Source organism: Trichechus manatus, unplaced genomic scaffold (assembly GCF_000243295.1).
Source record: "Trichechus manatus latirostris isolate Lorelei unplaced genomic scaffold, TriManLat1.0 scaffold00203, whole genome shotgun sequence".
NCBI classification, from domain to species: Eukaryota; Metazoa; Chordata; class Mammalia; order Sirenia; family Trichechidae; genus Trichechus; species Trichechus manatus.
Genome location: NW_004444139.1, coordinates 1,893,964 through 1,917,000, shown reverse-complemented (window position 1 = coordinate 1,917,000; position 23,037 = coordinate 1,893,964). Strand labels below are relative to the sequence as shown.

At 43.5% G+C, this 23,037-nt stretch overlaps 1 protein-coding gene and 1 non-coding gene across 13 annotated transcripts in view; one reads left to right on the top strand and one right to left on the bottom strand.

The window, feature by feature from the left end:
- CLASP1 (cytoplasmic linker associated protein 1) overlaps nucleotides 1–23,037 on the top strand; it is a 350,733-nt gene that overhangs the window by 110,765 nt on the left and 216,931 nt on the right. For all 12 annotated transcript variants that reach the window (XM_023742167.1, XM_023742168.1, XM_023742166.1 and 9 more), the window contains exons 3-6: nucleotides 11,652–11,730; nucleotides 13,310–13,413; nucleotides 14,168–14,259; nucleotides 16,257–16,332. In XM_023742167.1, coding sequence (XP_023597935.1) covers nucleotides 11,652–11,730; nucleotides 13,310–13,413; nucleotides 14,168–14,259; nucleotides 16,257–16,332 — 351 coding nt within the window. The remainder of the gene's footprint in view (nucleotides 1–11,651; nucleotides 11,731–13,309; nucleotides 13,414–14,167; nucleotides 14,260–16,256; nucleotides 16,333–23,037) is intronic.
- LOC111822745 (U4atac minor spliceosomal RNA) lies at nucleotides 11,001–11,126 on the bottom strand. Its single transcript, XR_002825861.1, has one exon. It is a non-coding gene; the product is annotated as a U4atac minor spliceosomal RNA (small nuclear RNA).

Genomic DNA, 23,037 nt, shown 5'->3' with positions numbered 1-23,037 from the left:
GAGAGGAAATGATAAGCAAAGGCTGAAGGCTCTGCAGAAAGTGGTGTGGGCTACAACACCAAGTGCTGAAGGGACTAAGAAAGAGTCCAGTGCCCCACCAGGAAATCACAGGACCCACAAAGAAGAGAGGAACCGTGGCCTGTCCAAACGAACATGGCGAAGGGAGTGAGAGAGCACGTGTGAGAGACCGCGTGAAGAAGAGAGTGGAAGAATATCATACAGCAACGTTAAACATAAAGAGTTAGGGAGAAACAGTAAAATATCTAAGAGAAGTAAAGAAAACAATGTAAGAGCAAAATGAGGATCTGAAGATAAAAAGAGACCAAACACAAATATTGTAAATGAAAGTGACAGTAACTGAAATGTGTAACACAATGGAAGGATTGAACAACAGATTTAATTAGGCAGAAGAAAGAATCAGTGAATTAGAGGATAAGATAGTCAAAATTACGGAGGCTGAAGAGCAAGAAGAATGGAGGCTCAAGAAGGCTGAGTACAATCTAATGGAATTATGGGACATCAGGAGACGTAATGTATGTATCATGAGAATTTCAGAAGATGAGAGAAAGGACAGAAAGAATATTTGAAGAAATAATGACAGAAAATTTCCCAGATCTGACAAAAGGCATGAATCTACAAATCCAGTATGCTGAAACACTCAAAGCAGCATAAACCCAAAGAGATTTACCCTGAGACACATCACAGTCCAGCTCTCAAGAAGTGAGGATAAAGAGGGGATCCTGAAAGCAGTGAGAGAGAAGCAAACAGTCCCGCACAGATGATCCCCAGTGAGGTTAAGTGCCAGTCTCTCCTCAGAAACCTTGGAGTCCAAAAGGCAATGAAATGGTCTGTTTAAAGTACCGAAAGAAACAAACAAACCAACAAGCCCGTCAGCTGAGAGTACTGTGTCCAGTGAGACCGTCCTTCAGGAATGAGCATGAATCGAAGCAGACAGGAGCCGCGAGAGTTCAAATGGGTGTTCTGCAGGTGGAAGGAAAAAGACACTAGAAAGTATTATAATTCAAAGGCATACATTAAAGAAAAATCTCGAATAAAGGGAATAGCATGGACAAGTATAAGAGCTAATAATCAAGGTGTTCATGCTTGATAATTCTAACTATTTTGTCCTTCGTGCTGTTTAATGACAAATGTATAAAAAGCAAGGATAAAATTATGTCACAGGGCACATGATTAGTGATGACAAAAAATGAGAGGGAGAGAGGAATGGAATGGTGTAGATATAGAATTTCTTGTATGTTACTGAAGTTAGTGCCAGCTTAACCCCTAGGGTGTTATAAATACAAGCTGTTTAAGGCAATATTCATGGCATCCACTAAGAAAATAACTAAAACAACACACACAAAATAAAATGAGAAGGGAACCAAAATGGCTCACTACAGTAAACCAGCAAGACACAACAGCAAGCAGTAGAAAAGGACAAAGAATGCTTAAGCCACACAAAAAAAACAAGATGGCAGAAGTCACTTCTTCTCGGTAATTACAGTGAATGTAAATGGACTAAATGGTCCAATCAAAAGGCCGAGAGTGGTAGAATGGATATAAAAAACATGTTTCCACTCTATGCTGTTTACAGTAGACACAACTTAGTCGCAAACATACAAATAGGCTGAAAGTGAAAGGATGGGGGAGAATACTCCGTGCAAATAGCAACAACAACAACAAAAAACTGAGGTGGCAATCTGAATGTCAGACAAAGCAGACTTTAAGACAAGACCTGTTAGAAGAGATAAAGATGGACATGATATAGCAATAAAGGGTTAATTCATCAAAAAGATTTAATAATCATAAGTATATATGCACCCAACCCCAGAGCACCTAAATGTATGAAGGAAACACTGATAGAATTGAAGGGAGAGAGAGCATTACAGTAAAAGTTGGAGACTACCATACACCACTTTCAATATTGGACAGAACTCTATAAAGATCAAGGAAGCAGAAGACCTCAATGACAATATAAACCAACTAGACTTAGCATACATGGAGCACTTCAGGCAACAACAGCACAATATGTATTCTGTGACAGTGCACGTGGATCATTCTGTAGAACAGACCACATGTTAAGTCACACAGCAAGTCCTGATGAATTTAAAAAATTGAAATCATACAAAATATCTTCTCTGATCTCAATGAAGTGAAGCTAGAAAGCAGTAACGGGAAAAAAAAAAACTGGAACGTACAAAAACATACGGAAATTAAACAAGACACTATTCAACTACCTTTTCTGAAAGCAGAGAATACCAGAAAGATGTTTACCTGGGTTTTAGTGACTGTGCATTTTGCATTCGACCGTGTGGATCATAACAAATTATAGATAACATTGCAAAGAATGGGAATTCCAGAACATTTAATTGTGCTCATGCGGGAACATATACGTAGATCAAGAGACAGTAGTTTGAACAGAAAACGGGATATTGCGTGGGTTAAAATAGGAAAAGGTGTGTGCCAGGGTTATATCCTTTCACCATACTTATTCAATCTGTATGCTGAGCAAATAATCTGAGAAGCTGGACTATATGAAGAAGAACGCAGCATCAGCTTTGGAGGAAGACTCATTAACAACCTGTGATATGCAGATGACACAACCATGCTGAAAGTGAAGAGGACTTGAAGATCTTACTGATGAAGATCAGAGGCTACAGCCGTCAGTGTGGATTACACCTCAACATAAAGAAAACAAAAATCCTCACAACTGGACCAGTAAGCAACGTCATGATAAACGGAGAAAAGATTGAAGTTGTCAAGGATTTCATTTTACTTGGATCCATAATCGGCGCCCTTGGAGGCAGCAGTCAGGAAATCAAACAACTGTATTACATTGGGCAAATCCGCTACAGAGGATGTCTTTAAAGTGTTAAAAAGCAAAGATGTCACTTTGAGGACATAATAGTTTCGGTTTAGAGTCATGGTCTCATGGAGCGTCCCGGTTAATTGGCCTACTAGTTCACTAAAATAATGCGTTTAGTGCTTCTCTTGTACCTCCTAGTTCATTGAGTAGTGCCTGGGGTCTTAAAAGCTTGGTGTTGAACAACTTTTCATGTATTTATGACTATTGGTATCTCCTTTGGTGAAGTGGTTGTTTCTTTTGCCCATCCATTGATCTTTATAACAATCAGAAAAGTAAAGTGCCTATTCAGATATTTTGCCCGTCGTTTATAAAGATTACGCTGCTCATTCAAAACCAGAAAACCAAACCCCTTGCCGTCAAGTCGATTCGGACTCCTAGCAACCCTGTAGGATGGAGTACAACTAGCCCATAGGATTTCTGAGGTGGTAAATCTTTACAGAAGCGGACTGCCACATCTTTCTCCTGCGGAGCAGCTGGTGGTTTCAAACCACCGACCTTTCGGTTAGCATCTGAGCAGTTAACCACTGAGCCACCAGGGCTTCTTTTCTGACCATTAGAATATCTTTATATATTCTAGAATGAAGCCCGTTGTTGGTTTTACTCTTTTAATGTCGTTTGATATGCTTAAATTTTTTAATTCGGTCCTGTTTATCAATCTTTTCATTTCTAATTTATTTATTGTATCTTACTAGCTTTCCCTACCATTGGATCATGAAGATATTTTCTTATGTTATTTTTTGAAAGTCTTACTGTTTTGCTTTTCACATTTACATCTATTTTCTGGAATTCATTTTTTTGGGTGTCCCATGAGATAGTAGTCAATTTCTTTTTTAATCCATGTTGATTTCAGTTAATAGAAAAGTATTCAAAACAGCGGCGCTCTTCCCCAGCTTTCTAGTGCCTCCTTCAGCGTAATGAAAGTGCCCGTATAGGCACGCATTTGTTTGTTGTGTTCTGGTGGTACAGTTGTTCGTTCTTGAACTGATAGCACATCGCCTTCATTCCTTCTGTTTTATAACAAATCTTGATAGCCGGTAGAGCATGTTGTATCACTTGTTTTACCAAATCAGTGTCTCGCCATTTGCATTTGTACATATATTTTGGAATCAACTTGCTACTCACCTACAAAAATTATAATTTGAATTCTGAGTAGGGCTTTATTGAGTATGTAGATCAATTTGGGAGAATTGAAATATTTGCAGTATTCATCATCATCCCGTTGCTGTCGAGTCGATTCCGACTCATAGCGACCCTATAGGACAGAGTAGAACTGCCTCAAGGTTTTCAGGGAGCGGCTGGTGGATTTGAACCGCCAAGCTTTCGTTTAGCAGTCAAAATGCTTTAACCAGTGTGCCACAAGGGCTCCTTGACACTATTCGGTATTCCAATTTACAGTTTTTATCTCTCCATTTATTTTCATCATCTTTTATTTGTTCCACTGCTTTTTTTTTTTTTTTAGTAAGATTTATATTCGTTAGCTATAATTCTTGTTATTTACTGTTTTTATTCAGTTAAAAAAGGCAACTCCTTTTAAATTTCCATTTTGTCTTATTGCTGGTATAGGAATGCAGTTTTTTTTTTGTATATTGATTTTGTCTTAATCTTGCTAAACTCACTTATTAATTTTAATAACGTATCTGTAGATCTTCTAGATTTTGTACTTCAAACAGGTATATTTTCCTCTAATAATGACAGTTTTGTGTTTTCTTTTTGAATTTCCATACCTTTATTTCTCTTACCATAATGCATTAGCTAGGACCTCTGGTTCAATGTTGAAAAGAAATTGTTGAGTGGATATTTTTGTCTTCTTTCCCATCTCAAATTGAAAGCCTCAGCATTTTATCATTAACTGTGTGTTTGACATAGGTTTTGTTTTATTTCCTTTATCAAGTTAAGGAAGTATTCTTGTATTCCTAATCTAAGAATATTTTTTCTATCATGAACGAAATGGATGTTCAGTTTCTCAAATGCTTTTACATCCATTGAGGTGTGATTAACATAAGAAAGTAGAAAAATTTTGTTACTAATATGGCAAATTGCATTGAATGATTCATTAATGTTAAATCAACCTTTATTTCTGGAATAAATCCAACTTGGCTGGGATGTATTATTTGTTTTACCTATTGCTAGATCTAGTGCACTAATAGGTTGGGTTTTTTCTCACTTTTTTAAAAACCTTGTGTTCATAAGTAAGATTGACTTACAATTTTCCTTTTATGTTTTTGTCATGTTTTGGTATCAAGGTTATGTAGGCCTCATGAAACAAGTTAGGTTATATTTCCTCCTTTTCTATTATCTGTCAGATTTTATTCCTTTTTTAGTGTTTTAAAGAATTTTCCTGTAAAGCCTGGGCCTGGAGTTATATTTCAGAGGAAGTATTAAATTATAGAGTCGATTTCTTGAGTAGTTCTATTTATAGTCCCCATTTCCTCTGATGTCAGTTTTAGTAAACTGTGTTTTTGGAAATTTGTCTTTTTTACCTAAAGTTTTAAGTCAGTTGGTACAAAGTTGTTCCTAATATCCTTCTTTTTTAAAATATCAATAAGAGCTGTAACCAACCCCAAAACCCATTGCCATTGAGTCGACTTGGACTCCTACTGACCTTATAGGCCAGAGTAGAACTGCCTCACAGGGTTTCCAAGACTGTAATCTTTAAGAAACCTGATTGCCACATCTTTCTCCCACAGAGTGGCTCATGGGTTCCAACCACCAACCTTTTGGGTTAACAGCTGAGCGCTTAACTACTGTGCCACCAGGGCTCCTTAAGATCTGTAACAGTGTCTCCTTTTTCATTCCTAACAATGGTTATTGCTACCTAATTTTTTTTTTTTAAATCGTGGTGAAAATATGCACAACAAAACATCCAGGGGTTCAGCGCTTTTTACCTGTACAATTCAGTGACATTGGTGACATTCTTCAAATTGTGCAACCATTCTCGCTATCCTTTTCCAAATTATCCCAACAGGAACATACATTCAGTGTACCCTAAGCAAAACTACCTCTTCCTCTGTCCCTTCTCTGCTGGTAGCCACGAATGAGTTTTGATTTCTGTATATTTGTTTAAGGAGTGCTGGTTGCACAACGGGTAAGCGGCTCGGCTGCTAACTGAAAACTGGGCTGTTTGAACCCACCAGCCTCTCTGCGGGAGGAGGATGTGGCAGCCTGCTTCCGTAAAGATTACAGCCTTGGAAGCCCTGTGGAGCAGGTCTCCTCTGTCCTGTGGGGTCGCTATGAGTCGGAATTGACTCAACAACAACAGGTTTAGGTTTTTTTGGTTTATATATTTATTTCATATAAGTGAGATCGTGTAGGATCTGCCCTTTCGTGACTTATTTCCCTCAGCATGTCTCCTGGGCACATCCATGTTGTGGCGTGTGTCAGGTCTTCATTTTGTTTATATAGATTATTGTCACTTATTTTATTTTTCTCTGTATTTTAAATTCTACAAGAAACATTATTTCTATTATATGGTCAATATTTATTAGATTTAATGACTAATTACCTTTAATTACTCTTCGTTCCTTTGTACATTTTCTGGCTTCCACTTGGAACTGTTCTAGTGTGGGTCTGCAGGTGACTAATTATCTCTGTTTTTGTTTATGTGAAAATTATTTCACCTTTATTCTAGAAAGATACATTTTTCAGGTCATAGAATTCTAGGTTGTTGGTTATTTTCATCACTTCACAGATATTTTTCCTTCTCTTTGGTGATGATGATTCTTTATATTTTCAAAGATGTGTCTAATATATCTAGGTGGGGATTTCTGCTCATTTAGTTTCCTTGTGATTCATTGGGCTTCTTGAATCTGTGACTTGATGTCTTTCTTCAGTTTCAAAAATTTTTAGCCATTGTCTCTTCAGCTTTTTTTTCTTTATAAAGTGTGCAATTCTGTGGTTTTTAGTATATTCACAGAATCATGCAACCATCACCACTATCTAATTCCAGAACATTTTATCACCTCAGTAAGAAACCGTATACCATCAGCCGTTGCTTTTTGATTATTGTCTCTGACCTTTCCTCTTTGAACTTTATCTAAATTTATGTTAGATCTTCATACTCTGTCTTTGCCTCTTACTCATTCTTTTGAATTTTCCATCATTCTGCCTCTCTGTACTTCATTCTGGATGTTTAATTTTCTCTGCATCTATGTCTCCTTTGCTTCTAAACACATCCATTGAGTACTTAATGTTAGTTCCTATTTGGCTCTTCTGAAAATCTGTTAGTTTTCAAAAACTGTCATTTCTCTTCCAAAACTTTTGATCCTGTCTTTTTTCTTCTGTCGTAGTAAGAGCTGTCAGATCCTATTTTGACCATTCTCGTATTCAGAATCCAGGTGTGGTTCGTTTCTTAGTTTCCGTTCGGGTTGTCCTGTGTCACCTGGTTGGTTCTGGTTGTTTCTGACCTTGTCTTTGGAACATTATTTACAGAAGTAAATTGATGACTAAACTAGGACCCTGTCCAGAAGTGGTTTGTGCTTTTATCTGCCAGGGGCTTTAGGGCAGTAGCAGTTTAGGATTACCTTTCTACTGTCAGAAAACTAGAGTTTTTCTGGGCCACACAGATGCCTGTAAACTGGGCTGCGGTCCATGTGAGGGCTGTTTCCTTTCAAATTCACTCCCTTCCTAAGTAGAGCCCTCTGGGTTTCTAGCCTAAAATGTTGGGATTAGCTGGGCAACCAAGCTTACCTTGGAGGGCTTGGGATTCCAGCTTTGTCCCCTTCTCCCCAAGGGCTATCAGTGATTCTCAGTGTCTGGCTTCTCCGTTTCCAGCGTACAAGCGGGCCAATCGCTGCAGGCTTCTCTTTCTACGTTTCTTAACCCGGTCATTGTTTTCCGTGCCTCCTTGGCAATCCGATGCTTTCAAGCAGATGTTCTTGTACATTATATTTAGATAAGATTGTTTTATTATACCCGGCCTTTTTAGCTGTTCTCAGCAGGAAGACTGGTCTAAATTGCCTAGTTAGCTATCAGCATCTCATTTAAAAGCATTTAAAACAATTTTAGGATAAAAGAACTATGTTGGACTTTGAGAACTCATCTGTTCTAGCCTCATTCATTAGTAGTCAATAAAATGGAGACTTATTGATCACCATATTATGGATTATGATATGCCCAGTATTGTGCTATATCTGATGGGAATTTTGAGGGAATGAAAGACATAATCTTTACATTCAAGGGGTTTAGCCGAGGAAACAAGCATACACAGGGAAAGTTAAATAAAATGTTTAATGTAAAATGTAAAAGGTGCTCAGGAGTCCTGCAGAGTCACCAGCTTAGTGAGACCCAAAGGCAGTCGGTGCTGGTGGCGAGCCTGCCCCCGGCCTGCCCTTTGCTGTCCCAGGCTGTCTTCTCCATGGCAGCCGTGGTGCCCTGTCTGGAAGCTTCAGCGCCCTGGGCCCTCCCCTTTACAGCCCTGCGGTGGCTCCCCCACTGTTTCCGCCCCTCCTGGAGCCGCCTTGTCAGCGACTTCCCAGCCACCCCCTGCCCAGCTCTCTCAAACCCCGAGGAGCTGGTCACCTGCTCTCACATTTGCACACACCCTTCCCTCTGCCTGGAGGTCTTCTCTTCCTTCGGTGGGAGTCTTTTTCTTCTGGGTTTAGCCTCGGTCAGTGTGATCCTTTGCTGGGGGCCTTCTCTGCCAGCCCACTCCTGTTTCCTCAGGACTCGTCCAGGCCCGCAGCGGAGCACTGACTGCCCAGGTGGATGCTCCTGGCAGTCACACCATCTGGTGAGGATGGCCAGCAGGCATGTAGTCTTGCCCTACCGTGCGCCAGGCACTGTTTCATACACTTCACGGGCATACTTTATTTTGCCCTCACAGCAATTTATGAGGTAGCTGTTATTATTGTTCCCATTTTATAGATGAGGAAGGAGGCACAGAGAAGTTTTACAGTTATACAGTTGGCTTGTCTTCTGGACAGTGACTTTATTCATTAATCCCCTACTTCAGTAGGGAGCTGGAAGCACAGGAAAAAGGCCTGAGTTGTGAAGATAAGCATTGGCAGCTGACGATCCTCCTCCTTGCCGCTGGGGTTGTGAGGAGGGTGAATAGACAACTGCGTGGGACTCCTGTTTCCTTCCTGAGTCCAGGCGTTCAATCCCCTGGGAAGGTGCCTGGGATTGCGCGCTCTCCTCTCCTGCTGGCCGCCGTGGTCTCTCCTTCTGAGTTTCTCCGGGGTCTAGCTGCACCTCCAGTCAAGTCTAGGCAAGATCTTTTCAAACTTTACTGTTTAGGACGTAGTTAGACCTGCTGTAGTCAGACCTAAAGTAAACCCCCATCCTGTAAAAGCCTGAAGCCTGTGCCCTGCAGATTCCACAGATAGGTTAATGACGTGGGCTGTCATACCTGCAAACACAATAGTCCTCGTAGGTGCACATTAGCCAGGAATGACTGATGAAGAGGTGTGGCAGGAACTGAAGGCAAGGTCGTGTCAGGCTGTTTTATTAGTGTTATTAATACTATTGTAACGAGTAACCCCCTTCCTCCAGACTTTAATGCAGAGGTCAGATGCTTAGGATTTCATTAGAGAAAAGCTAATTGTAAATAACTGATAGGCTGCTTTTTTAACCAAATAAACTTTATTTTTTAGAACAGTTTGAGAATTACAGAAAAATTGCAAAAAGGAGTTCCCAAATACCCCATACCGAGTTTCCTGTTATTAACACTTACATTAGTATGGTATAGCTGTTACAATTAATGAACCAATATTGATACATTATTATTAACTGAAGTCCATACTTTATTCAGAGTATCTTAATTTTTATCATTTTTTCTAATGTCCTTTTTCTGTGCCCAGATCTTACCCAGGATACATCGCATTTAGTGGTCATGTCTCCCTGGGCTGTTGACTGACAGTTTCTCAGACTTTCTTTGTTTTTGATGACCCTGACAGTTGGGAGGAGCACTGATCAGGTATTTTATAGAAAGCCCCTCAAATGAGACTTGCTTGCTATTTTTCTCATGAGTAGACGGGGTTGTGATTTTTTTGGGAGAAAGATCCCAGAGGTGCAGTGCCTTTTTCTCACAGCATACCCAGGTACATACTGTCAGCCTGATGAAAGACTGTTGGGAGGTTTCTCCACTGTCCAGTTACCCCCGTCCCCATACTGTTCTCCTGGGAAGCTTGAAGTTAGTGTGCACGGATGGGCTGGTTTCTTAAGTGATAAAATCCTCTAGTTCAAAAGTAAAGTCGTTAAAGTTTTTTTCCCCATTACAGATTTTTCCAAAAAGTCTGTGCTTGGTCCACAAATCAGTGTTCTCTTCTCTTTCTAAAAATAAAAAGTCTAAAAATTATTTTTGTTAATATCTTCAATTAGCTAATCCGTTGCAAGAACAGCTTATGCATTGTGCTGAATATTGTGCAAATTTTGATTTCTTCAGTTTTGAAGTAGTGGATTTCAAAGCTAAGTAGAAAAGCCTGCAGTTTTTGCTTTTACTAGCTGCAGAATGCAGAGACAGGCAGTATCCGAGGACTCCTACCACTGGCTGATGGGTAGGACCTCATCAGTCGTGTTTGTTTGTCGTTTTGTATGAATATTGGACTGTGTCCTGGTCTGTGTTTGAACTGTGTTTAACAAAGTTGCATACTGCAAAACTGATTCTTACTGAGGAAGGTTTTAGAGCTTTTCATTTTAATGATGGCTACTGCAGAATATTGAAGTCTTACGTTGAAAGGCGTCGTCATGAATCAGAATCAACTTGATGGCAACGGGTTTGATACTGGATGCTGAAATTAGAACTGTAAAGGCAGACTGTGAAACGTATTTGCAGACTCCAAAACTTTATTCGGCCAGTGGAGCAGTGGAGCACAAATACAGACTTGAAAGATTCCCTAAATGAGGTCGAACAACTTTTCGTGTACCCTGGGTTCCACAGACAGAGTGGAACTGCCCGACAGTTTCCTAGGCGTCTTCGTGGGATAATGTTTATTCTCCCATTGAGCATCTGGTGTTTCCAACCACGGACTAGCCTTCATGGTGTTTTTAGAAGGAGCAATATTTAAATTGAGAATGATTAAAGAGCAAACATTGTCAGGGTTGTGAGCGCCACCTACCGTAAATGTAGTAAATTTTTAATTTTGAAATAACTATTTTTGAATTTACAAGGCGAGGAAAAGCGTTTTTTTTTTCCCTTGTTTCCAAAAATTGCACCAAAATAAAGCAAAACTTTATTTGATGCGAGTGTGTTGTACAGGTGTTAGCAGTACTGTCCTCACTACACGTTCATTGGACAGTAGCGCAACCCCAAGAAAAGGATGGTTGCGGGTGCGCGCGGTAGCGCTGCAACCAGGAAGCGCAAATACCGGGTAGGGTTGTGGTGACTAATTCATGGGTCCGCTGTGGTTACCTGGTAGCTGGCATACCTCCAGTGAGTACAGCTGCCCGCGCAGACTACCAACTTCTTGTTTTCAGAGGCGTCTGCGGGGCCACTGGGTTTTACCCAGAAGGCCCCGCGCCCGCGAGGTAATTTGCATGCGCGGCCCCTCGCTGGGGCGGGCTCGGCTAGGGGTGGGGCCATGGCGCGGGCAGCCGTGCCAGGCGGCGGGCGTTCTGGGGTTCCGGCTGCTTTGCGGCTGCTTTTTATTTTCGTTTCTCGTCCCCGACTGTTTTCTGTAAACTGTACTTACCTGTGATAATTAGTTCAGTCTTCTTCAGTTAAGCACGCACGCTCTAGGCTCCTAAAGTGTGTCCAAGCCAGAAACGCGGGGGCTTTCTTGCAGTCGGTGGGCGGGAGCGCTGGCCCCCGGGCTAGCAGCTAACCGGAGTCCGATGTTTACCGTTGCAGGTAGTTCTTCTGGGCATGGACATCCTGTCTGCGCTAGTGACCCGGCTGCAGGATCGGTTCAAGGCGCAGATCGGCACAGGTGAGTTGTGGGCACGTGTGGAGCGGCCCCCAGACTCCTTCCAGCCTGCCCTCACCTCCTTCACTTCTCCTCTCAGCGCCGTCTAACCCCTCCGGCCCCCAGCCTCCTTCTCCAGGCTTGCCCTCTAGTTTCTTCCGCCCCTCAGCCGGCCCTAACCTCCTCCTCCAGCCCCCAGCAGGGTTGCACCCCTGCTTTCCCTCCATCCTGGGTGCACCCCAGATCCACTGGCCTTGCTGCACCTGCTGAAGTGTCCCCTCCTTCCCCATACCCTTCTGCCTGGTTTCTCACAACTTCCTTGTTCTAACCTGGAGTATTAATTAATACGTGGTCTAATGTGAAGTATTATTGCTAATCTTTTATTTTTTGTACAAAATTAGCCGTCACTGTTTAGTGCCAACTGAGTCATATTTACCCCTCACTCTTCTCTTTACTGACAGGCACTTCTTGAGAAATCTTGCAAACCCTATGCAGTTCCCGCCTCCCTCCCCCAAAGATTATTGTTGGAATTACTATTTTCATTTTTATTGTAAATGTCATTACAAGTGTATTGTAAATGCACACTCTTATTTTGAAGGGAAAACAAAATGTCCACAAAATAACATAAAAATAATAACCACAGGTTTCATGGATTTGGAGATGCTTTCACCATTTGGGATCTCATGATTTGGACACCTGAGGTTTCTTGATGGCACTGTTAACTCTGAATAGCTGTGCTTGCGCAAGCATTTCCTTATAGAATTTCTCAATCTCCGTGTATGTCCTTCTGTTCTTTTTGTTAACTTTCTGATTAGTGAGCTCCTTTAGATAAGGTCATAAACTCATTCTCCATTTTGGCATAGAGTAACTGTCTCTGTATCTCCCAAAAAAAAAAAAACAAAAAAAAAAAACCTCTTAGTTTTAGAAGTGTGATAGTTTAATGGTGTTTTCCTCCTTGAATTACTCAGGGATATCTTTTGTAAAAGAAAGGCTTGCAGGCTCTCAGAAGAAGCAGAGTCAGCTGACCTCTGATGTACAAGTGCCCTTAAGCCTAGACTCCTGGCCCACACCTGGGTGTGTGAGAAGGCTAGAGTGCTGGGCTATGTCTGATACGCAGGTCTGTGTGTGACAGGAAACTGAAAAATAGACAACATGTATGAGCAGTACATTGATCCACAAATGCCTGCCCCTAGAATCCCCAAGCAAAGAAAAGCAGAGCCCTTCCTTCCTACCTACCTAAATTTCCTTTTGTATGGCATCTTTTTGCCAAGATCTTCAGTTGGGATCCATTTTCATAATATTTTACCAGCTTAAAGATATGTTGGGTCCTGGCTGTGGGATAAAGGATGTGGAGTAAGGGAGAGAATAAATGGTTTGTTTGTCTGTGCAAAGCCTTTTTCAGGTTTTGATAGTCCTAAGTCTCATGGATTTCAGCAGGGTGGGTGGAGCTGGGAGCGAGGATTGGTGGTATTTACAATGACATACGTCATGTAGGCCAGGGTTTTGTCTTCCCAGTTAATAGAAATATCAACAGTTAGTGAACACAGCCCCTCAGAATAATTTGTAATAAATTATTTGCAATAATTTGCATGTTGATTTCCAGTGCTGCCAAGTTTAATTGACAGACTGGGAGATGCTAAAGACTCTGTGAGGGAGCAAGACCAGGCGTTGCTGCTGAAGATCATGGATCAAGCTGCTAACCCTCAGGTAGGACGTGCGTGCGTGCACATGGGTGAACGAGACTCGCTTCTTCTGAGCTGGTGTACTACAAGTGAAAATCCCCATAGCATTCAATCTGCCCTCCTCATAACATAGGATTATTTGAATAAGCAATTAACAGCCAAGGGTATAATTTGGAAAAAAACAATTAGTAGACTTAACATTGGTATTGAGTGCTTGGTTTAATCTGTTAGAATCTTTGCTAATTTATACAAGTGTCTCTTCATTTCTCTGAAGAGAGGCCCCATGGTGTCCCAGGAGTCAGGAGACGTGGTTGGAGCCCTCGCCCGTGTCTGCTTGTGAGCTGGGGCTCCTGAGGTGAAGGAACCCCCCAGGATCCCACTGTCCATGGTCAGGGTGAGGCAGGATGTGGGAAAAGCCTTTCCAGACAGACTTGTGGGCAGGGTGGGGAAAGCTTATCTAGGCTAGGGAGCAATGTGATATGTGACTTCTGGCAAGTCACCTAACCTTTGGCCTCACCTTCCTCACCTGTAAAATGGGGACAGATATAGGTCCCTTTCAGGGTTATTGAGAGAATTATATGCAGTTATCTAAGTGAGTATGTTTTCATAAGTTGATATATAAGCTAGCGTTTTTCAGTGTGGTGTTCAGAGGGTTAACCGGGTTGGTAGAGGATGAGACGCCTTTGGCACCCGCAGAGAGGCCCCTCTGTTCTCTGTCCCTCACTGCATGAAAGGCTGCAGAAATCTTGTCTCTTTCAACTCTCCTTTGTCCTCTGCAGTACGTGTGGGACAGAATGCTCGGAGGCTTCAAACACAAGAATTTCCGCACGCGAGAGGGCATCTGTCTCTGCCTTATTGCAACACTCAATGCGTAAGTCTGGGCTGAATGGGAATTTTCACTGGGTCAGAGCTTCTGTTTTTATTTTGAGATGATTATAGAGTTACAGGAGTTGCAAAGAAGTGTACACGGAAGTCCTGCGCACCCCTCACCCACCCCAGTGTTAACATCTTGCATAATAGCAATGCCAGGAAATTGACGTTGCTGTAACCCGCGATTTATTTGGATGTCTTCAGTTTTACATGCACTCACGTGTGTGTGCGCGTGGGTGGTTCTGTGCAGTTTCATCACACATGTAGCTCCGTGTATTTACGGCCGTAATTGAGATACAGGCATGTGTCGTCACCCCAGGCTGTCTCGTGCTGTCGGTTCTCCCTCATTGATTTCGTTATTTCAAGAACGCTGTAGATGCAGATTTTGTTTTTACTCAGCATAATTCCCTTGAGGTTACATATATGTTGTTACCAGTGATTATAGTTCATTCATTTTTATTACTGAGTAGTATTCCATGGTGTGGATGTATCACAGTTTAACCGCACACCTGTTGAAAGACATTTCGGTGTTTCCAGTTTTTGGCTATTACGAATAAAGCTGCCGTGGATATGCATAGACATGTTCCTGCACGAGTGTAAGTTTTCATTTCTCTGGAGTAGATGCCCAAGAGCACGATGTGGCAGTTCAGTTTTTAGTTTTACAAGAACTTGCCAGACTGTTTTCCAGAATGTCTGTACCCTTCTCCATTCCCGCCAGCAGTGGATGAGTGATGCGGTTTCTCCGTCTCTTCGTCAGCATTCAGTGTTATCTTTGTTTTTCACCTGAGCCATTCCGACCGGCGTGTAGTGATCTGTCATTGTAGTTGTAACTTGTGTTTCCCTAGTGGTTGTTGATGTTAAACAGCTTTTCACGTATTTACTGGTAGGAGAGGCTTTTTTAAAATTCACAATTGCAAATCAGTTATAGTTGTGAAAGCAATATGTGTATCATGGAAAAATTTATATAAGGAAGAAATTAAAAATCACCCATAATTCCATCACCTTCAGATAATTACTGTTAATATTTGTTGCATTTTATTCCAGACTATAAATATACATTATTTTAAAAAACAAAGTGCTTTATTACTTTATAGATTTCCCCTCTTGGTGTGTTGTCAGTGTGTTTCAGTGCCATTAAAGTTGGTCATGTGTATGTGAAGCTTGGAGTGCCTGGGTGGTGCAGAGAGTTAACATGCTCCGCTGCTAACTGAAAGCTTGGAGGTTTGCGTCCATCCCGAGGCACCTTGGAAGAAAGGCCTGGTGATCTGTCTCTGAAAGATCAGCCATTGAGCACAGCTGTACTCTGACACACACGGGGTCATCATGAGTCAGGATCGACTTGAGGGCACCTGGTTTATACGAAGCTTTAAAAAAAGTCTTTCTACTCTTTGATCACAGTAGTTCTACTTACATGAATTTATCCCAACGAAGTAATCAGATGAGCCAGGAGTTCTGTGTTCATGAAGGATGTGCCTGGCAGCAGTGTTCATGATGGGGAAAAGTCGTAAATAGCTTATATGTCCCACCATAGGGCATATTAGCCTGGCAAGCCCCGCAGCCATGTAGCACAGCCTTTTCATCCAGCAGCTGTTTATCAGTCTCCTCTGGTAGAGCGTGATGTTAGCACAGAGATGGAGACATCAGTGACAACCCTGAAGAGACTTGCCTGCAAAAGAATAATAGCTACATTACCAAATGGTCATGCAGAGTTGGGCAAGTACAGGGGAGAGGCCATGAAGGGTTAGGGCATGATGGGAGAGAGCCTCACATGCCAGGAAGACTTGGCGGTGAGAAGCACTCAGGGTTTTCAACCGGCGAGTTTGATGTGTGCCAGAAGCCCATCATGGTGTGTTTCTTCTGGAAACAGCATAGATTGGAAGGAGAGAACCTTGGTGGGAGGTGGGGTGAGGACTAGGGATGGCGAGGAGAGGGGAAGAGTGCGGGCAGAAAGGTGTCTTCTTTCCTTTGTTCTCACTAATAGTAAACTTTTGTTTTCAGCTCTGGAGCTCATACTTTAACACTAAGCAAGATCGTGCCACATATATGTAACCTACTCGGCGATCCAAACAGCCAGGTGAGTGCATTTTTAGTGAGAAAGAAAATCCTGGGAAAAAGTAATTGGTTACAAACAGTTTTTAGTGTTCTGTGTATACCTGACGGGTGGGTGGGGACTTTTTTCATCTTTTTAAAACTCTGATTATTGTCTAAGATATTAGCTACACATTAGCATTTATAAAATATCACAGGTAAATCTGGAGACCTTTCCCCTGTCTTCTGTACATAAGGCTGAGTGATCACTACCCCATAACTTGATGTCATCTAGACCAGCCTCCAAGATAATATCCCTCGGGTCACCATCTTTGCAGCCAGAGATGGCTGGGACGGCAGGAGAGGAGTCTGTGCTGATTGGAGCCAGTCACTGGCAGAGGGGAGAGGAGATTGGTGATGGAGATGTTCTGTGTCTCGCTTTGGGCTGCGGTTACACTGGTGTATGTAATTATTTAAAGTGCTGGAGCCGCACCCTTAAGAACTGTGCATGTTATTTTATGTAAATTTTACCTCAATTAAAAAATCACCCCAGTTCCTTGACAGGAAGGTTGGAGAGAGGTTGTTAATCTGTGAGTCAGTACCAGGCAGTTGATGAGCTTTCCAAGTCTGGGTGCTAGAAGTGCTTACCCAGTTCAATTCTATTTCTTTTTGTCATTTTTTTTTTATTATGACGTTAGCACATACAAACTGATAGGAAGAACACTTCCTTAGATAAAGGGGCAGAAAATAGGTTCAGTAATTTATGTAAAAATATGTATGGTAAACAGGCATCCCGTTTTAAATCTTACTGGGTAATTGCCAAAATGCCCTCTAAAGAAAAGGAGTCGGGGTCTCCTGCTTAACTTGAGCCCACCGTGCCCGAATGCCTCTCTGTCCTTCCCGCCCCTTGTCTCGGCCCCGCTCCCCTGCAGCTCCCCTCAGCTCTCCAGTGGCCGCACTGCCTGTCGTCATCTGCCCTCCCTGTCCCGTCGCTGCCTGTCGCCCTTTTCTTGGTCTCCCTTGCCTGCACCTACTTTCTTCTCTCCGTTTGTTCTCTTATCCGCCCTTAATTGGAAAATATGACACTAGAAAGACAACTTTTATGTATTTTTATTTACTGAATCATATTTTATTTTCCACATTAATTTAAAAATACTATGAACTTAACCTACTTAAAAAAAAGATTCTAAATTACCAAATGGATCATTTTGCCTTTTTTTTTTTTTTTTCCTCTTTTGTCCTGGTCTCCATTTTTTGTGTTCTGTGGAGAAAACCCTTGATAGAGGTCACACCTTGGGGCTGTATCTGCTGTCACGTGGTATCCTTTAGGACAGCAGAAAAGCCAGCTTGGCTGGTTGACGTTACTCATTCCTAATTCAGGTGCGTGCAGTGACCGGCAGGTAGTGGAAATCTCCGCACCACGTCTGCGAGGGACAGGTCTGGCTTATCCTTAAAGGCACTTCAGTTGTGGAGGCAGTGCAAAACCAGGCCATGACACGAGGACCACAACACGTGACATTGTCAAAAATCTGGTTTGGGAGTGGGGAGAGTCTCCACTTTATCAGGAGTTTGCAGTGGACTGCACTGAAATCAATCGACTTGTTTATCTTCCAGCATGCTTTCCAGAATCCAGCAGTTCCTTTATTCCCCTTCTTCCTCTTCCACATACATGTACCAAGAGCTTATGCTTGGGGTCTGCCTTGTCTGTGTGGAGACTTAGGCTTTTCAGGGGAGGGGGCTGCTGACTGGGTTTTGCTTCTGGAACTGAGGTGGAAAATACCCTCCGGAGGAAGCACGGAGGAAAGGTTGAGTTATCCCAGGACCCTCCGCTGCTGGATGCTGTGGAGGAAAGCCATATGTCCCTGCCTCAGAGGCCATTTATCCCGTGGAGATTTTGAGTGCAGCCTTAGGAACATTTACATTTTTGAAACAGCTACATTCTCATACTTGACGCTTTTCAGGTAGCTGCCAAGAATGCCGAATTCTTCCCAGAGTTCCCCTGAAGTTCCGACTAGATGAAGCCTCAGCGTTGCTATCCCCGTTTGCCAGTTCTTAGACGTTCCCTAAAAATTCTGTAGAAAGGACATCAAAAGGAATTAATCTTTTTTCATGTTTGACTACTTCGATTTCTTTTTATTTACCACTTTAGATCTAGAAAAGGGGTTAATTTGTAAGATCTCTAGGGATTTTAACAAATTTCTCCTTATTTTGGAAGTAGCACAGATTAAATTTCAAGTGATCCGCACAATCTGTATTCTGAAAACATTAATTCAGTTGTTTTTAAGAGCATAAAATAGCTTTGAGTCTTGAGAACAGTTTGACATACCGTTCTAAAGCTGCCAAATGGTGGATTTGAACTGCCAACCTTCTGGTTAGCACCCGTAGCACTTAACCACTGGGCCACTGGGGTTTCCACCAAATGGTCGAGTTTAAAACTTTGAGCCACCTAGTGTGGTGCAAAAAGCCTGGATTAGCAGACAGAGGGCCAGGCTTTGGTCCTTGTTTTGCCGACCTTCCAGCCAAGGGGCCTCGATGGGCACTTGAATCTTGAGCCTCAGTTTCTTCTTTGAAGTGAGGGCAGTGGTCAGTGCGTGGCTCCTCAGGCCTTGCAGAGTCGCTGTGAGGACCCTTCAGGTGAACGTGCTTTGAAGGGTACCTGTTCTTAGGTGCTGGTGTGCCCCGTGGAGGACTGAGTCACCCAGCAGTCTCCTCACGGTCTGGATGATTGGAGATGCTCACGATTTCTCCTGTAGGTATCACACGCCAACCACATCCCAGTGGACTTCTGAGGAAGTCTTAGGTGTACAGTGTTTTTAAAATACAAAAACATTTAAGATAGTGTTAGTGGCTTGACATATATTTGTGATATTTGGGTGGCCATGTTTTTCCTTTTCCCCCACATACCAAATACTGGCAGCCCTGGTAGAGACCTCGCAATGCCTCCATTCACCGGAAATCAGTATATCATTCCTAAATATCAGGTGCTCCTGACCTGATTATTTGTGGTAATATGACTTAAAAACAGAGGTAATGTCTTTAAATTGAATTCCATCTTACCTCTGTGTGTAATCGTCATAAAGAATATGGGATTCTTCTTTATAATTCTTTAATGAAGCAGCAGACGGATGGAATAATTTCTCTTTCACAAGATGGAAGGCGTGAGGCTTATTTAAAATGTTTCATTAAGCCAGAAATGCAAGTGGGTGACTTCCCGCCTAGTTATCTTTGTAAGGTTGGGTGTGCCTTACGGGCTAGGAAGCCCCGCAGGCCTTGGTCAGGAGTTTGTGCCCTGTAGTGGTTTTGTGGGCCAAGCCCTAGAGCAACATGCCCACGGTGTTGAGAAAGTTCATATTTGTTCGGTGTTTCTCATTTTCCCCCTCTGTCAAATGAAGCTGGTGCTCTGTGGGTAGCTTTTAGTAATCTCTCGTAGATGGAGTCTGTTGCCAGAGTATTCCAAACTGAGCACCCTGAAAACAATCCTATAGTCACACCTGGCTGTGGGAATGCATTATGTGCGTGCGCGCTCGCCCACACCTCTCCCTCCCCCCCATCTCCCAGGAACCCTTACCACCCGGCTTCCCTGATAGTAACCGCGTTAATTTCACCTCCTCCTCGGTGCGTGTGTACGTCACGTGTGCTTTATTATAAGCTTGGGTTTCTTTCCTCAGTCTTTCCTGCTAGTCTTTAGGGTCAGGACCAACTTGGTCCTCTTTACAGTCCCAGGACCGCCTGCCAGTGTTTCGTATTGAGTAGAGGCCTCATGGGGGCTTTAATGAGTTTCCCCTCCTCACTGTTTACGTCTTAGACCCGAGCGGACGCTGTGTTGGGTCAGTGCTGCCCGGGCACTCCTGTGCTCACGCTGTAGTCAGCAGCCAGCTCTTCCGTAACAGACGCGCCTGGGCGTCCTTTCCCGGTGACTGCTAACAGCGATTGGACTGGGCATTTACAATGACATCTGCAAGTCACTCCTGTCTTAAAAAACCAAAAGCAAACCCGTTGCTGTCAAGTCGATTCCGACTCACCACGGCCCTATAGCGCAGAGTGGAACAGCCTAATAGGGTTTCCAAGGCTGTGATCTTTCTGGAAGCAGGCTGCCACGTCTTAGGGAGTGAGAATTTATTTTAATACTGCTTTGAGTACAGAGTGACTCAGCAGGGGAGGCCCCTCAGAAGCTTCTCAGAGTGGGCCTTAGATGTACTGAGGGTAAGGCAGGGTTTAGGATGCTTGAGGCTACAGGTAACTGAAAACCCAATTCGAAATTGTGAAAATAATGGGGAGAACGTATTATCCCCCAGAGGTCCTGAAGCTGGGGGCTCGCGGCTTTGTGGCTCAGTGATGTCTTCCTGCTCCGCCGTCTGTGCACCTGGGCTCTGTCCTCTCAGCTCTCCTGAAGGTCACAGCACAGGCGTCTGGTCGAGAAAGGGCTGTCCTTTCTGTGTCCTTGTCCTCTGTCCCGTGCTGTTGCTTATCCAGCTCCATCGACTGTTATTAAGGTGAAGTTCCATCTGTTTTCCTTCCCTCATCCCCATTATTTTGAAGCAAAGTTTAGATTGTTTTGAAGCAAATTCCAGACATCATGTCATTTAATTCCTAAGTACTCTAAAAGCTAAGAGCTTTTTTCCTCGATAATATAATCCTAGTACCATTATCACCTTCTGTCCCCCTGTCATGAATAATCCAGTATCATCAGTTAGAGTCAGTGTTCATATTTCCCTAAGTGTTTTGTGTTTTTTAGAGTTCCCTGGGCACCTTCCCTGCAGACTGGCTCCTCATGTTTCACAGTCAAGAGCTGTGTCCCGTGCGCGCGCGTAACCCGGTCACTGGGAAGAACATAGGGTTTCTGTGGTGGCCGTGCACTGAAGAGGGCTTTCTCTCTCAGTCTCCTCGCGGTGTGGATTCCAGAACAAAGCCTGTGTGTGTTGACGAGGAGGACGGGGCAATGGCTGCAGCAAAGGCAGCCAGCCGTCTGAGACTGTGCGTAGCGGGAAGTCCCATTGTCGTTGTCAGGTGTCATCAAGCCCTTTCCACTCATGGTGACTCTGTGTGACATAGTAGAACTGCCTGTAGGGTGTCCTAGGTTGTAATCTTTATGGGGAGCAGATGATCTCCAGGTCTTTCTTCCATAGAGCCACTGGGTGGGTTCGAACCGCCAGTCTCCCGGTTAGCAGCCGAGGGCTGAACTGTCATCCCACAAGCCTCCTTTGGGAGGTGCCTTTACTCGATAATTGTTAAAGCTGAAGTTGTGCCTGAAAACCTGGGTTCGTTTTTGTAGCCCCTGGCTAGCCTGAGGCAGTCACTTGGAGGGCCGTGTCTGAAGGGCCTCCCCTTGCTGCCTGCTGTCTTGCTCTGAGGGGTTGGAGACACAGCCTCAAAGCGTGAAAACACCTTAAAGCATCTGACACCCTTTTCCTTGATCCGAGTGCTGAGTGCTCTCTGCTGCTGACCAGGCTGTGCCACCAGTGCTCAGGGGGAAGAAGCAACGCCTCTGCTGGGGGCTCCTACGCTGCTCAGCCGTGGCCTGAGGTGGAGCTGTGAGGCCCTTCTGTGTCCTGGCTGGTCCTGTGACACCCATTCCCCAGGGTGGCTGGTGCAGGTCTGGTCTGGTATTCTGGGAGAACAGGGTAGATTAGATTCCCAACCCTGGCTCACACCCAGGGTCGACGCCCTCCCTTGAGGGTTTTGCCCTTATTTTGACACTGGAATGTAGTGTGCTGGAGGGAGAACAACGTGGAATGTGCCCTCAGAGAAATGGCAGTTGAGATCCTGGCTCTGCTGTTCACTGGCTGTGGGCTTTGGACAGGTGCTCACTTCTCTAGCTTCCTACCCTCCTCCGTGTGCCAGAGGGTGGTAAGCCCTGTCCCTGTGAGGCGGGGAGGGACAGAAGTGACCAGGACATTTGAAGACCTGAGATTTTATAAAACATTTAATTTGGGCCTGGCAGGTAGTGTTAATATGTGGGGCTCCTGTCTTTTGTAGTCCTAATGACTGAAGTTTTGGGGTTCCTTTCTATGGTGAGTCTGATAGTTAGCGGGCTGAGACAATGTGAGACTAATGTGGTCCTTGTAGAAGTCAGCCATTAGGCTCGGCCTTTCTGTTTGAACTTAATTGCTATGATTTAAACTTCCCTTCTTAATTGGAGTACAGTGCTTTGTAGTATCAAAGAAAATCTGTTGAGCCACGTTTGTTGAATCCGAGGTAAGCCCTGGTGGCGCAGTGGTTAAGAGCTTGGCTGCTAACCCAAAGTTTGGCAGTTCGAATCCACTCCTTGGAAACCCTATGGGGCAATTTTTCTCTATGAGAAAATTTTTTTTCGCTATGAGTCGGAATCCACAGCAGCGGGTACAGGTTACCTGACTTAAAGCTTTCTAAGTCTGAGGAATGATTATTTTAAAGTCTGAGGATATTGGGTTTTTAGTTTAAAAAAAAAAACGTAGATAGTACTAGTTCCTCAGCCCCTGTGTTGAGTACTTTATAGACACAAACTGTAGGTCACAAACTGCCGTCCGAACAGCTGATTTCAGCCTGCATATTGCGGGTGTGTGTGCGGGTATGTCTATAAGATGTTTTAACTGTGCATTTTGAGACTTTACATTTGGGAGATTTATATTTCCAGCTTCTCTTGAGAACCTCGATCCGGCAGAGCTGGCCTGCGCTGCTCCACGTCTGAGTGGTGGCCTGTTCTGCCTGCACCTGCCCTTGGCCAGGGCCCTGACGTTGGTCGGCCTCCCCCGGCCCGCCTCACCTACTGACT